This window comes from Centropristis striata, chromosome 23 (assembly GCF_030273125.1).
Source record: "Centropristis striata isolate RG_2023a ecotype Rhode Island chromosome 23, C.striata_1.0, whole genome shotgun sequence".
NCBI lineage: Eukaryota > Metazoa > Chordata > Actinopteri > Perciformes > Serranidae > Centropristis > Centropristis striata.
In genome coordinates, this window is record NC_081539.1 from 31,593,100 (window position 1) to 31,608,109 (window position 15,010).

At 35.6% G+C, this 15,010-nt stretch overlaps 1 protein-coding gene across 1 annotated transcript in view; it reads right to left on the bottom strand.

The window, feature by feature from the left end:
• abca4a (ATP-binding cassette, sub-family A (ABC1), member 4a) overlaps nt 1–15,010 on the bottom strand; it is a 68,805-nt gene that overhangs the window by 24,423 nt on the left and 29,372 nt on the right. The window contains exons 14-24 of the mRNA XM_059327504.1: nt 14,135–14,357; nt 11,708–11,929; nt 10,762–10,966; nt 10,024–10,101; nt 9,714–9,941; nt 6,921–7,098; nt 5,598–5,729; nt 4,599–4,738; nt 3,416–3,553; nt 2,923–3,101; nt 1,846–1,948 (exon numbers count right to left, since the gene is read on the bottom strand). Coding sequence (XP_059183487.1) covers nt 1,846–1,948; nt 2,923–3,101; nt 3,416–3,553; nt 4,599–4,738; nt 5,598–5,729; nt 6,921–7,098; nt 9,714–9,941; nt 10,024–10,101; nt 10,762–10,966; nt 11,708–11,929; nt 14,135–14,357 — 1,826 coding nt within the window. The remainder of the gene's footprint in view (nt 1–1,845; nt 1,949–2,922; nt 3,102–3,415; nt 3,554–4,598; nt 4,739–5,597; nt 5,730–6,920; nt 7,099–9,713; nt 9,942–10,023; nt 10,102–10,761; nt 10,967–11,707; nt 11,930–14,134; nt 14,358–15,010) is intronic.

The window sequence follows — 15,010 nt, forward strand, 5'->3', positions numbered from 1 at the left end:
TATAAATCACAAAGAATGACATCCAGATATATTGGTGCACAGTTTTTGCTGTGTGTGTATGTGCATTTGTGAGTGTGTGTGTGTGTGTGTGTGTGTGTGTGTGTGTGTATGTGTGTCTGGAGAGGGGAGACCACAGAAGGCCGAATGAAAATCCCGTGTGAGAATCTCTGTAAGTCATAACAAGGAAAAATGTTTGTGCTAACAAGTTTGTTAGTAGGTCAGGGCAAGGCCTGGTTTCTGCAGCAAGCAACCAGCTGGCATGACGTGCCGTTGTATGCATTAAAACTGGCGAATGAGCGGATCAAGAAGGCGGGACTTCCTGGAAGAAATCGACCAGCATGTTTTGTAAACAAATGTTAGTATTTTAATGTGTTCAGGGAGAGAGTCGTGGTTCAGACTTCACCAACTGAAACACGTCTGTTTGTATTCAGGGACATGAGTTAATTTTGAACCCGGAGATCTCTGTAAAGTGCACATCTTTTGACGTATTGTAATAAAACTTTTATTAAACTGAGAACTTGGACGTCTCCAGCTCTTCATTTCCCCATCAACGAATGCGCAGAAAAATGGTGAGGTTTTTTCTGTTGGTGACAGATTTTTTCTGTCGGTGACAGATTATCAATTTTCAAGGTTTCCTCATGCAATTTTTCTAACAAGAGGACTCCTCTGGTTTTCGAGGGGGTCCTAAAGTACATCACAAAACAAAACACTCAACAATTTACAGACATACAACAACAAAGACAACAGGCATCAACACAAACAGAACAAACACAAAATGAACACAAGAATGAACACAACCTCTCAATGGCCACAAGTTGGCCATAACATTAGCCTAGTAACGTAATATTATTGTAAATTGAAATTGCATTTTTTTTTTTTATAAAAAATAATAATAAATATGACATAACATTATCTGAAACATGTGCAGTTTAACTCAAAATAAGAAGACAGGGCATATTTAAAACTATGAAAAGACGTCAATGATCGTATGTTTAAAGGAAGATTATTTCAGTCCGATGGCGCTTTGAACTTAAATGCTTTTTTACCAATAGTTTTATTCACTGTAGGAATGAAAATGAGTGACAGAGGATCTTTGTTTTTTTGACGTTCACACCCACAGTCAATTGCTTTGTTTGTCTAATTTAATATCTTTGCATGCACTGTAAAAAATAATCTGTTAAATTTGGACAAAAGCGTCTGATAAATGACATGTAATGTAATGTAATGTAATAAAAAATTTACGGTAAAATACCGGCAGCTGTGGTTGCAAGAATTTCACCGTAAAAATTACAGTGAGTGGGTTTTCTACTGTAAATTTAAATGTAAATATCAGCAAAAACTGTAATTTAAACTGAGTAGTCCCTTTATTTAAAGGGAGTTGTGTCCTTGAGACAATATGGTATTTCTCCATTCATTTTACATGATTTTTAAAAATATGTTTACAGTAAAACTGTGTTTTTCTATTCTGTGATTTACAGTAATTAAAAGTGTCTATTATGGTGATATGCAATTTTTTATTTTAGGCCGTATTTCTCATGCAATTTAATAGCATTTTACTGTAATTTCTACAAACACTTTTTACAGTGTGTAAAGTAAGCAGGGTGTTTCTATGTGTTTCTAGGTGTTTCTAGGTGTTTCTAGGTGTGTTGGCAGCAGCTACAGTAAGTAGACCGACCACAATCCAGAGCTAAAGAGCTTTTCATCAACATGACAAAGGGATTAGGCTCCGTTGCCGTATTGATTTAGACTGAATAGACTAAAAACAGGTTTATGGAGTTTGACAATGAACTTTGCATAAGACACTGTTCTCTGAAATTACAGTAGCACAATAATAATTAAACGTACCATCCATCTGTCTCTCTGGCGGCTGGCTCTCCTCCTGCTCCACTTTAAACTTTGAACACTTTGAACATTTACAGGAGCAATCGTTGGTACAATCACAGCTGGCCTGCAGGACAAAATGTTAATTTACTTTTTTATATCTCTCTTTCATGTGCACTACTGGTCAAAAGTTTTAGAACACACCAACTTTTCCAGAATTTAATTGAAAATGATGCAGTTTAATGTCTCAGTGTACTCTGAAATTAATGCACATTTGCAACATTTAAAATTCTTTATTGAGCATGATAGTGTTTTGAAAGTAAAAAAAAGATTCAAAATCACATTTTATGTTGGACTAAAAGACTAAAAAAGACACAAAATGACTAAAAAAAAATATACAAAATGACAAAAAAAGACACAAAAAGACACAAAATGACTAAAAAAAGACACAAAATGACCAAAAAAAAGACACAAAATGACAAAAAGACACAAAAAGACACAAAATGACTAAAAAAAGACACAAAATGACCAAAAAAAGACACAAAATGACTAAAAAAGACACAAAATGACTAAAAAAAGACACAAAATGACTAAAAAAGGACACAAAATGACCCAAAAAAGACACAAAATGACCAAAAAAAAGACACAAAATGACTTACAAAGACATGAAAAGAATTCAAAAATGGACAAAATAGCCCAAGACTCCATAGAGTTAAGTTGTTAACCCATTTCTTGTTCCCTGAAAAAGGCCTACTTGTATAATTCTGAAATGTACATTATTTTCCAGTTTTGGTTAAGCTTACCTTTTTTTATTTACCTCTGGCAGTTCACCACTTACCTTTGGACCCTTTCAAGCTGTTCATTTGACTTGAACTGCTTGAATTTCAATAAAAAACTGGAAAAATCGGGGTGTTCTACAACTTTTGACCTGTAGTGTATTTCTATTCAACCTTGGTACAAAGACTCATTTACATTCAACTCACAGTGGGACTGGTGAAGGTGAAACCACTGTATTAGTCTAAAAAAGAGAATTGTAGCATACAATATCCTAAATGCTGTCTCATACGCTGTTCAAGCCAGACAAGAAACCCTCCAGTTCACCTTTGGAGCGTCATGTTTCATCCGTCGTACAACAGTGAGGTAGAAGCCGGCGCCGAAGCAGTTCTTGAGGAAGATGGGCGAGCCGCAGCAGTGGAGGCGACCCTGAGAGATGATGGCCACTCGGTCGCTCAGCAGGTCGGCCTCGTCCATGTGGTGGGTCGACATGATCACGGTGCGTCCTGCAGGGACACAGAGGAGGATGGTGCTGTTACATACTAGAGGCTTTCTAAAACTATGGCATCATAAATTCAGTAGGCCCAAGAATGCATGACATAACTGCAATATTTAAATGCAAAGCATCTGTCATTTGAAATTTAAGACAGAGAGAGTCTATTATTCTGTACATAACAACTTTAGTTCACACAGTGTTCTGGGTATCAGGTTATCACTGTCAGATCATTGCATCAATGATGCTTTGTGTTGTGTGCAGATAACCTCTCTGTGACATTATAGTGCTCTATACTGTCTTTGAGCCAGCAGGGGGCAGTCTTACCTGCTCGGTATTTCAGCAGCAGGTCCCAGATGGAGCGTCTGGAGTAGGGGTCCACTCCTGAAGTGGGCTCATCCAGGAACACCACCTTAGCCCCGCCCACAAACGCCAGGGCAACGGATAACTTCCTCTGCATGCCGCCTGGATTAAAACAGCATAAAGTACTGATGGTGCACATATTAACCCATGAGAACCCACGGTGACACCCATGTAACAAACACTTTAAATATTCTAGAACAGGGGTCTCAAACTCGTATTACCTGGGGGCCGCTGGAGGCGGTATCAAAATGACCAAAAAATCTAAATTACTTAAAAAAGACACAAAAAAGACAGACAAAATGACTTAAAAAGACACAAAATGACCAAAAAAGACACAAAATTACTAAAAAAAAAAAAAAAAAGGACACAAAATGACAGAAAAAAACTAAATTACTTAAAAAAGACACAAAAAAGACACAAAATCACTAAAAAGACACAAAATGACCAAAAAAGACACAAAATTACTAAAAAAGAGACACAAAATAACAAAAAAAAGACACAAAATGACAGAAAAAACACTAAATTACTTAAAAAAGACACAAAATGACCAAAAAAGGCACAAAATTACTAAAAAAAGAGACACAAAATAACCAAAAAAGACACTAAATGACAGAAAAAACACTAAATTACTTAAAAAAGACACAAAAAAGACACAAAATTACTAAAAAAGAGACACAAAATGACCAAAAAAGACACAAAATGACAGAAAAAACACGAAATTACTAAAAAAGAGACACAAAATGACCAAAAAAGACACAAAATTACTAAAAAAGAGACACGAAATAACCAAAAAAGACACAAAATGACAGAAAAAAACTAAATTACTTAAAAAAGACACAAAAAACCCCACAAAATTACTAAAAAAAAAGACACAGAATGACCAAAAAAACCCACATCATAAATATGTTCTGCGTGGTTCACTTGGTCTGTGATATATCCCCCATAACTTTCCTTCATGGATAACTGGCTCTGGGTTCTTATGGGTTAATGTGTGTGAGTGTGTGGTTTGCATGGTAGTGAGCATTTACATATTTGTGCATACACCTGCACACCAGGTGTTGAACATCTATTTAAACACATCTTTAAAAAAGTCTGCATGTGCATTCTCCAGCAGTTTAGTGGATGATGAAGAGGCCCTGAGGCAGACCTGAGAGGTTCTGGGTCAGCTCGTCCCTCTTGTGAGGAAGACCCAGATCCTGCAGCATGTTCTCCAGCTCCTCCTCCGCCTCCGCTACTGGACGACCTTTCAGCATCGAGTAGAACAGGATATGTTCTGCTACAGTCATACTGACGGAGAACCAGAGGAAGAGAAGAAGAGAGAAAGAAGAGAAAGAGAAGAAGCAGTAGCACAGTTACAACCATAAAATTGAACAGTAAAAATTTAGTTTTTGTTCCCTTCTTTGTGGTATAATATAACATATAATCTACCAAAACTAGATAGATAGATAGATAGATAGATAGATAGATAGATAGATAGATAGATAGATAGATAGATAGATAGATAGATAGATAGATAGATAGATAGATAGATAGATAGATAGATAGATTACTTTATTCATCCACGAAGGGAAATTCGGTTGTCACAGCAGTCCGGTATTCAAGTACAATAAAAATAAAATACAATAGAATAAAATAAAATACTGAGGTAGCATAAATAAAAACATAAATAAAAAAATAATAATAATAATAAAAAAATAAAAAAAATAAAAAAATAATAATAATAATAAAAACAAAAGTAGGATGGTTGACAAGATGAAGGTAATTATACTGATGATATGATGTATATAATAATAATAATAATAATAATAATAATACAGTATATAATATATAATATAATATGTAATAATAAATAATAAACAATATAAAATAAAATGAAAAATATAAATAAAGTAATTATAAGTAAAATAATATGATTATAAATTAAAATAATATGATATGTAATATATAATATTAGTAATAATAATTATAAATAAGGCTGGTAAGGCCGGTATTATAATAATAATATATTACAGTATATAGTAATAATAGCAATGGCAGCAACAGTATATAAATATATATATAGTATATAAAGTATATATAAAACTACTTATCTATCATAACTTTTTGAATCATACAGTGTATTTTAAGTGTGTGCAGAGTGACATACTGCTGGAAGAGGATGTTGTGTTGAGGACACATCCCCAGAGAGGTCCGGATGGCGTCCATGTCTGAGCAGATGTCCTTCCCGTAGATGGAGGCGGTCCCGGAGGTGGGAGGGAACATCCCAGTCAGGATGGACCTGCAGGACAGAGACAGACACATGAGACCTGATGTCCCTTCACATGTCAACTGAGAGACTTTTAGGCTCCGTTTACACGAGGACGGTCTGAACAGAAGACCTAAAGTGGCGTCTCGTCTTCACTTTTTATTCCTGGTTTAGACGAGCGTTTTCAGGAGGAAATCTGCTGATACGGTGATCTAAAGTGTGTGAAATGTGATTGTATGCAGCCAGGCGGCATCACTTAAAGCCATAAGAGCATCTTTGGGCATGCAGAAGTTTTCACGCCACACATTTTCATCAGCTACTCCTTCCACAAAGTTCTCCTCCATCACTAGATCTCCCAGGTCTCGTTCACAGCCGCCTGGCTGGTTTTGGCCATTTAGTGTCTTTTTTGTGGTCAATCTGTGTCTTTTTTTGTCAGTTTGTCTTTTTGTAGTCAATTTTTGTCTATCTTTGGCAATTTTGCATATTTCTTTTGTGGTTATTTTGCATCTTTTTGGTTATTTTGCATCTTTCTTGGTCAATTTGTGTCTTATTTGTTCAATTTGTGTCTTTTTTTTTGGTTATTTTGCGTCTTTTTGTGGTCAATTTGTGTCTTTTTTGGTCAATTTTTGTCTTTTTTTGGTCATTTTTTGTCTTTTTGTGTCTTTTTTTGTCCATTACTCCTCCTTCCACAAAGTTCTCCTCCATCACTAGATCTCCCAGGTCTCGTTCACAGCCGTCTGGCTCCTCCCACCAATCGCTGCATCCAGAATGTGATGGAGGTAATTCCAGATCCTTCTCTGTTCACTAATACTATCTGTACATATCCTGGACATTTGGTGGAAAGACTCCTGTAAGTTTATTAGAGCTGCCAGAGCAGCTTGAAGGTCCCACCATGGAAATAATCCCACGTTTCTTTATTTCCTGTCCTGGAGCATGTATGTGACGTAAACACATACGTGACGTGAGCAGATCAGATCAGAGTTTTGTGTCTTGTCAGTGTAGACGACACGCTACGGAGGAGAGGATCTAACTTTTACACTTTGGAGGGTGGTTTCAGATTTTTGCGTCTTTAAGCCCCAAAACGCCGTCACCGTCTAAACGAAAGGCACTTCACATCAAATATTTTGTCGTTTTTACCCGCGAGCGTCCTGGTGTAAACGGGGCCTTAGAGCTTTTTACATGTTCAGCTCTTATGGTTGCTGTGTGTGTGTGTGTTGTGCGTACATGGTGGTGGTCTTCCCGGCTCCATTCTGGCCCAGGAAGGCAGTAATCTGGCTCTCATAGAAGTTGAGGCTGAGGCCGTCCACAGCTGGAGTCAGGCTGCCGCTGAACTTCTTCACCAGGTTCTGGATGCAAACACCTTTCACCAGGTCCTCCGGCTCGGCTTCGAAGAACGTCTGACCTGCAAACAGCAGAGACAAGCAGATATATGTACTGTATGTTACTAATTTCATCCATTAAACACACTTGTCTTTGAAGTTAGCAAAGCAACATAATGTAAACTCTTGTGCAACCCTTAAAAAACTCCTCCATGTTACATTGGAGGACAAAAATGTCTGCATAAAAACAAACCATGAAATGATATATTAATATTATCAGAAAGTAATAAAAGTGCAACTTTATTCCCCATATATATATATATATATATATATATATACACACTACTGGTCAAAAGTTTTAGAACACACCAACTTTTCCAGAATTTCATTGAAAATGATGCAGTTTAATGTCTCAGTGTACTCTGAAATTAATGCACATTTGCAAAATTTAAAATTCTTTATTGAGCATGATAGTGTTTTGAAAGTAAAAAAAAGATTCAAAATCACATTTTATGTTGGACTAAAGAACTAAAAAAAAGACATAAAATGACCAAAAAAAAGACACAAAATGACTAAAAAAAGACACAAAAAGACACAAAATGACTTACAAAGACATGAAAATAATTGAAAAATGGACAAAATAGCCCAAGACTCCATAGAGTTAAGTTGTTAACCCATTTCTTGTTCCCTGAAAAAGGCCTACTTGTATAATTCTGAAATGTACATTATTTTCCAGTTTTGGTTAAGCTTACCTTTTTTTATTTACCTCTGGCAGTTCACCACTTACCTTTGGACCCTTTCAAGCTGTTCATTTGACTTGAACTGCTTGAATTTCAATAAAAAACTGGAAAAATTGGGCTGTTCTAAAACTTTTGACCGGTAGTGTATATATATATATATATATATATATATATATGTATATATGATATAAACATACTATGTGATCAGACAACTACAATGCCATATGGTAGAGGGAAAACAGCTTCCATCACTGATTAACTCAGCATGAAACTGTGTGTTCACATCTCCCAGTAATGTAAACTGGTAAACACACAGAAGGCCAGTGTGTTCCCACAGAGAGAATCTGAGTGGCAGAGAGGGAAAGTGAGAACAAACACAGAGATAGTTTTAATCCTGAACGGAGATCAATCGTTTGCTTAGAGAAATATCACATCAGCATCATTAATAAGATTTGTAATGAATTATATATGCAATTATGCTGTAATGTGCTCTTCAGACATCAAGCAGAGACAGACAAATAACATGATAAACAACAATATGATGTGTAATAAAACATCATTTTTCCAATGTCAAATTCAAATTATCTCACTTAGTTCTTGTTAATATTTAGTTGTCTGTTTAGTTTATTATTAACAATGAGTATTGTTTGATTATTCTAGACATTTGTTTATTTTGATCATATTTTGTTTTGCTAGTTAATTGTTTAGTTTAATCATCATTATTGTTTAGCATATTTAGTTTACATATTATATTTTGTGTTTTATGGAGTTTGGGTTGATGTTCTCTAGGTAGGAGGGTCAGAGGTCAGAGGACCAGCATGCACCTGGGGGGCCGATGGTTTATTACCAGCAGGAGCCATGTTTCTTTGTTCTTTTGTTTGCTTGCTCGCAATGGATCAAATAAACCTTCTAATGATCTAACAATCATGCATGGACACCACACGCTCATGGTGCATCAGTGGCATTTTGATTAAGTTTGTTTTAAGTTTAATTTTGTTATTTTTTCGGACAAAATTGCCACTACAAAGGTCTTCCAGGACCTTAGAGCTGTGGTAAATTACATATACAGTACATGCTGCACATACAGTTTGCTAATTAAACAACCTAAATGATGTTTCTTGACAGCATTTTACAGAAAGGTGAAAAATTCAAACATAAATAAGTTTAATGTTTCAGATGTGACACTTCCAAACCTTGAAAACACCATTTTGAGCACCATAAGAATCCTGAAACCATGATAGAACTGTGTTGTATATTCCCTGTTGTAGAATATGATTTTTTCCAGAAAGATACACTGTAAAAAATGTCTGTAGATTTTAAAGTGAAAAACTGTTAAACCATGACAGTAAAAGACCGTAAAATGATAAATGAGTTAATTCTGTTTCAGTAACAATGAAATACTGTAAATGTTTATATCAGCCAAAACAATATTTTTTACTTTAAAAAAAATAAATACATTACTCCACTGTAAAATACACTGGCACCGTGTTTGTAGCAAAAATATACTGTAATATATATACAAGCCATCATTTTTGCATTTATTTTTTGTAAAAATACTTTTTCTAACTGTTAAATGTACTAAACACCATATCTCTAACAGAAATAAACTGTAATATTTAATGGTAAAATCTTTAATTCATGCAGCATTTATAAAATATTTTCTTGTCAATCATATGGCAGAACAGCCTTTCTTTTGATGGAAAAACTTTTTATCTTTTACGGTAAAATATGGAATGAAATGGCAAGCTTAAATGTGAAATCAACAGTGCTAATATCATTTTACCGTAATATTTTTTAAAAGTTGCACCGTATTTATTACGGTAAAGTTCTGGCAACCACAGCTGCCAGTTTTTTACCGTAAAAACAAGAGGGTTTTTTTTACAGTGTACAATGTAAAAATGCTTTGGTTATGATTTAACACATTTCTTTGTAATTTTGTCCTTTGTAGCTTTGCACACAGAACCAAAATAGAAGTCTAGTACCGTCTCTGTCCTGGTTCTCCTCAGCCTGGTTCTCCTTCTCCAGTCTCTCCCGCTGGTGTTCACAGGAGGCCTCCTCCTCCTCCTCCTCCTCCGGAGTCTTCTCCTTCTCTTGGTTCTCCTCCTTCTGCCTTTTCTGCTGCTCTCCTTGCGTTTTGTTTGCCAGGTTATCAAAGCCTTTTTTATCCAACTCCAGATTGTTGTTGCCTTTGGATACAAAGGAAAGGATTTTTAAAACAGACTAAAGGTCTTTAGTGAGTATGGTATATAAATTAGTAAGTAAGCTCACCTGAAGCTGGAGCAACACTGTTGAGCCAATAACAGGGCAGGAAGGGGAAGTAAAATGGTCGACCAATTCCATACTGGCCTGTAATAAAAACAGAAAAATATATTTTTTAAAGGGCTACAGTAAGTATGTAAATAAATGTATGTTAACCCTTTGATGCACAACATGGTCTAAAGTGACCCGACAGAGTTTTTATGTTCTATATCTTTGCAATAAATTATTTTCATCATTCAGTATTCCAGGTTTTCCTCAATTCGTTTGTTTTTGATCATCATACATCCTCATTTTTATGTTTTCCTTTATTAATTTTTGAAATAAATCCCTTTTAGTGTCACTACTCTTCTAATGCACAACATGGGTCAAAAATGACCCATATCCTTTTTTAGCTTGTTAAGCTAACTACTTAGCTAACTTTTTGGCTAAGTAGTTAGCTTAGCAAGCTACTTAGCCAAGTAGCAAGCTATGTAATAATACAAAATCTAAATAATAATGAAATAATGATCTGTTGTTATCAAAAACAAGATATTTAAAGAATACTTGGAATATTCAATCATAAAATAAGTTGATATCAAAAGTTAGAGCACAGAAACACACAGCAGCAATAAATAACATGAAGGGAATGAATGTGGATCATATTTGATCCATCTTGTGCATTAGAAGGGGGTCATTATGTTGTGCATCAAAGGGTTAAATAAAGTTTTTACAGCAAACGTTGCCTTAATGTCTCTGTACTCCACTGACCAGGGAAGACGTTGTCCAGGTACCAGGCCAGCAGGGCGTACAGCACGGTGTCCAGGCCCATCATGCAGATGGAGGTGAGGAAGGAGAACTCGTCCCCCTCCAGAGGACTGGTCCTGATGTTGTCCCACTGCAGACCCAGACCCTGCTCCTCGTACCGGGACAGGTACTCCGTCCCAAAGCCGAACGCCACCTGGGACAGCAGACTCTGAGGGGAGATTAGTGTAAGGCAGTGTTTAACTAAAACTATTAGCATTGAGAATCACTTCTAGTCTTGAGATTAGCTCGCCGTGGTTATAATGCTAACAGGTCTGTGATATAACTCAGGAAGAACAACTAGTTTTGTGTTAAAAAAAATGGTTTGAAAAAAATAAATACATAGGAACTGTCAAGATGAAAGATTGTGAGCAGGTTAATCCTGTGCTGTAGCTAAAATGTAATAATTAGTGTATCTGAGGTTGCTTTTTCATTTAAAGACAGATGTACAGTTGAAACCAGAAGTTTACATACACTATATAAAAAGACACATATGCTTTTTTTCTCACTGTCTGACATGAAATCAGACAATCACTTTTTCTTGTTTTAGGTCCGTTAGCAATACCAAAATTATTTCTCTAATTAACTCTAATGTTGTCAATAAACCAATCAGAAGCTTCCAAAGACATGACATCATCATCTGGGCTTTCCCAGATAGTTTCAAGGCATAATAATGTTAGTGTATGTAAACTTCTGACTTTGAAGAAAGTCATAAAAAATGTCTAAAAAATCCTTCTCTCATTATTCTGGAATTTAGCAAATAGAAATAATTTTGGTAATCCGAACGGACCTAAAACAGGAAAAGTGATTCTCTGATTTCATGTCAGACAGTGAGAAAAAAAGCATATGTGTCTTTTTATATAGTGTATGTAAACTTCTGGTTTCAGCTGTAGGTGCTGAGATGTGAACCCACCACCAGGATCTTCATGTCCTTGGTGATGTGGTCCTGCCAGGCGAAGCAGAAGATGTGCGGCAGGTAAAGAGCGAAGTAAACGATGCCGCAGCACGCTGCTGCCAGGTTGGCGTGGTTGAAGAACACGCTGAGGAGGAAGCACTGCATGATGGTCGCTGTAGTGAAGGTCAGCAGAAAGAGGAAGAGGATGAAGCCGTTGCTGTAGTTCAGCACCCTTCCTCCCTGAGAGAGAGAGAGAGAGAGAGAGAGAGAGAGAGAGAGAGAGAGACAGAAAGAGAGAGAGAGGGAAAGAGAGAGAGAGAGAGAGAGAGAGAGAGAGAGAGATGACTTTAATTGCAATGCATGCCCAGGGAAACTAAATGTATACACTACCGGTCAAAAGTTTTAGAACACCCCAATTTTTCCATTTTTTATTGAAATTCAAGCAGTTCAAGTCAAATGAACAGCTTGAAAGGGTCCAAAGGTAAGTGGTGAACTGCCAGAGGTAAATAAAAAAAGGTAAGCTTAACCAAAACTGGAAAATAATGTACATTTCAGAATTATACAAGTAGGCCTTTTTCAGGGAACAAGAAATGGGTTAACAACTTAACTCTATGGAGTCTTGGGCTATTTTGTCCATTTTTGAATTCTTTTCATGTCTTTGTAAGTCATTTTGTGTCTTTTTTTAGTCATTCTGGGTCCTTTTTTGGTCATTTTGTGTCTTTTTATGGTCATTTTGTGTCTTTTTTAGTCATTTTGTGTCTTTTTTGGTCATTTTATGACTTTTGGTGTATTTTTTTGGTCATTTTGTGTCTTTTTTGGTCATTTTGTGACTTTTGGTGTATTTTTTTGGTCATTTTGTGTCTTTTTTTAGTCCTTTAGTCCAACATAAAATGTGATTTTGAATCTTTTTTTTACTTTCAAAACACTATCATGCTCAATAAAGAATTTTAAATGTTGCAAATGTGCATTAATTTCAGAGTACACTGAGATATTAAACTGCATCATTTTCAATTAAATTCTGGAAAAGTTGGTGTGTTCTAAAACTTTTGACCAGTAGTGTATATGTGGATGGAGGAGAAGGGCATAAGGAAATAAGGAAATAGGGACTTAGGACATTTAATAACTTTAAACTTTTTTATATGTTTTACACTATGACAATGTAACATATGCGTTAAATTTGATATCTGGGTTGATATAGTGCTTAAATGATCTAGGATGCTGTGTTTTTACAATAAATTCAGAATAATCCTAAGGTTTAACTTTTGTATAATCATTTGAATCAAACGTAGCATTTTAAGTATATAGAAACATAATTTTATAGTATTTTTATTCAACATGCCATGTGAGATAAGGGATAATAAATACCACATTAGTAACATGAAATATAGATACTATTTGGGTAATCTCGGTATAAAATATTGTTTTACACATAACATCCACTAGAGGTCCCAGCAGCCCATCTTACTGTAGTATCAGCTCTGACTATGAGATGACTTTACAACATAGCGTTAGTTAATCAATGACCAGCAGCACATTCCTTCAGAGCCACTGACATAATTCCCATGATGTCATGGTTTTCACAGTTCTTTCATTAATGATTTATATGTATGTAATCAGTGAGTCACTCTTATTGGTTAAATATTTCAAGGGGAAAAATCTGCTAATGATTCACAACTGGCTGATATCTGGAAGTTAACATGAGCAGAAACATTAGTATTTTGTTTACTTTGCATTATTTGTGCAAAGTAAACACTACTGGTCAAAAGTTTTAGAACACACCAACTTTTCCAGAATTTAATTGAAAATGATGCAGTTTAATGTCTCAGTGTACTCTGAAATTAATGCACATTTGCAACATTTAAAATTCATTATTGAGCATGATAGTGTTTTGAGAGTAAAAAAAAGATTCAAAATCACATTTTATGTTGGACTAAAGGACTAAAAAAAGACACAAAATGACCAAAAAAGACACAAAATGACTAAAAAAAGACACAAAACGACCAAAAATAGACAAAATTACCAAAAAAAAGACACAAAATGACTAAAAAAAGACACCAAAAGACACAAAATGACCAAAAAAAGACACAAAATGACTTACAAAGACATGAAAAGAATTCAAAAATGGACAAAATAGCCCAAGACTCCATAGAGTTAAGTTGTTAACCCATTTCTTGTTCCCTGAAAAAGGCCTACTTGTATAATTCTGAAATGTACATTATTTTCCAGTTTTGGTTAAGCTTACCTTTTTTTATTTACCTCTGGCAGTTCACCACTTACCTTTGGACCCTTTCAAGCTGTTCATTTGACTTGAACTGCTTGAATTTCAATAAAAAACTGGAAAAATTGGGCTGTTCTAAAACTTTTGACCGGTAGTATACATCCATTGTGACATCAGGTCTAATGAGGATCTTTAGAAGTTATTAATTATTGGTAATTCTTCGTTACCATGGTGATGGCGGTGAGCAGAGCGGTGCTGGTGCCCATCATGAGGAAGCTGTCGATGAACCAGGTGGACCAGATGACACCATTGGTGACCCCCATTCCCTTCAGGGTCTCCTTCAGCCGGAGCTCCTTCTCCAGGACTATACTCTTCACTATCATGGACACAGAGTAGACCCAGGCCAGGACCATGAAGACGGGGAAACAGCGATTCAACGTCAGCATGAAGCTGGATGTGGAAGAAGAACAAAGAAGAAGAAGAAGAAGAAGAAGAAGAACACAGTTTATTAAAGTTATAGTCTAGATGGAAGTGTCCAAAAAGTGAAAGTGAGGAGCATTTATGGGTACAAGTCAGGAACCGGCCTACTTTACTTATTTCAAGGGTGCTGAATCCAAAAAAATGGTTCCCAAGCGAAATTTTGAGTTTTTGACCTTCTCATTTGCATATCAACATGGCGGCCAAATTGCCCATCTTGCTCAGTCGTTGGACCATTTCCCTTAGTTTTTTTGTAAGTAGGCAATCAAAGATGAGGAAATTAAGTTTCTGGATCTATAGTCTAGAGTCAGAGCAAGGATATAGTGGAGGCTCAGTGTCTTTTTATGTATATATATATATATATATATGCAAAATACCAACTTTTAAGGTGAAATTAAGCATTATTTGTGTGTTTTTTCTGTCATTTTGTGTCTTTCTTTGATCATTTTGTCTCTTTTTTGGTCATTTTGTTTCCTTTTTTTGGTCATTTTGTGTCTTTTTTGGTCATTTTGTGTCTTATTTGGTAATGCTGTGTCTTATATATATATATATATAATACCAACTTTTAAGGTGAAATTAAGCATTATTTGTGTGTTTTTTAAGGCCGACATAATTATTCAATCAAT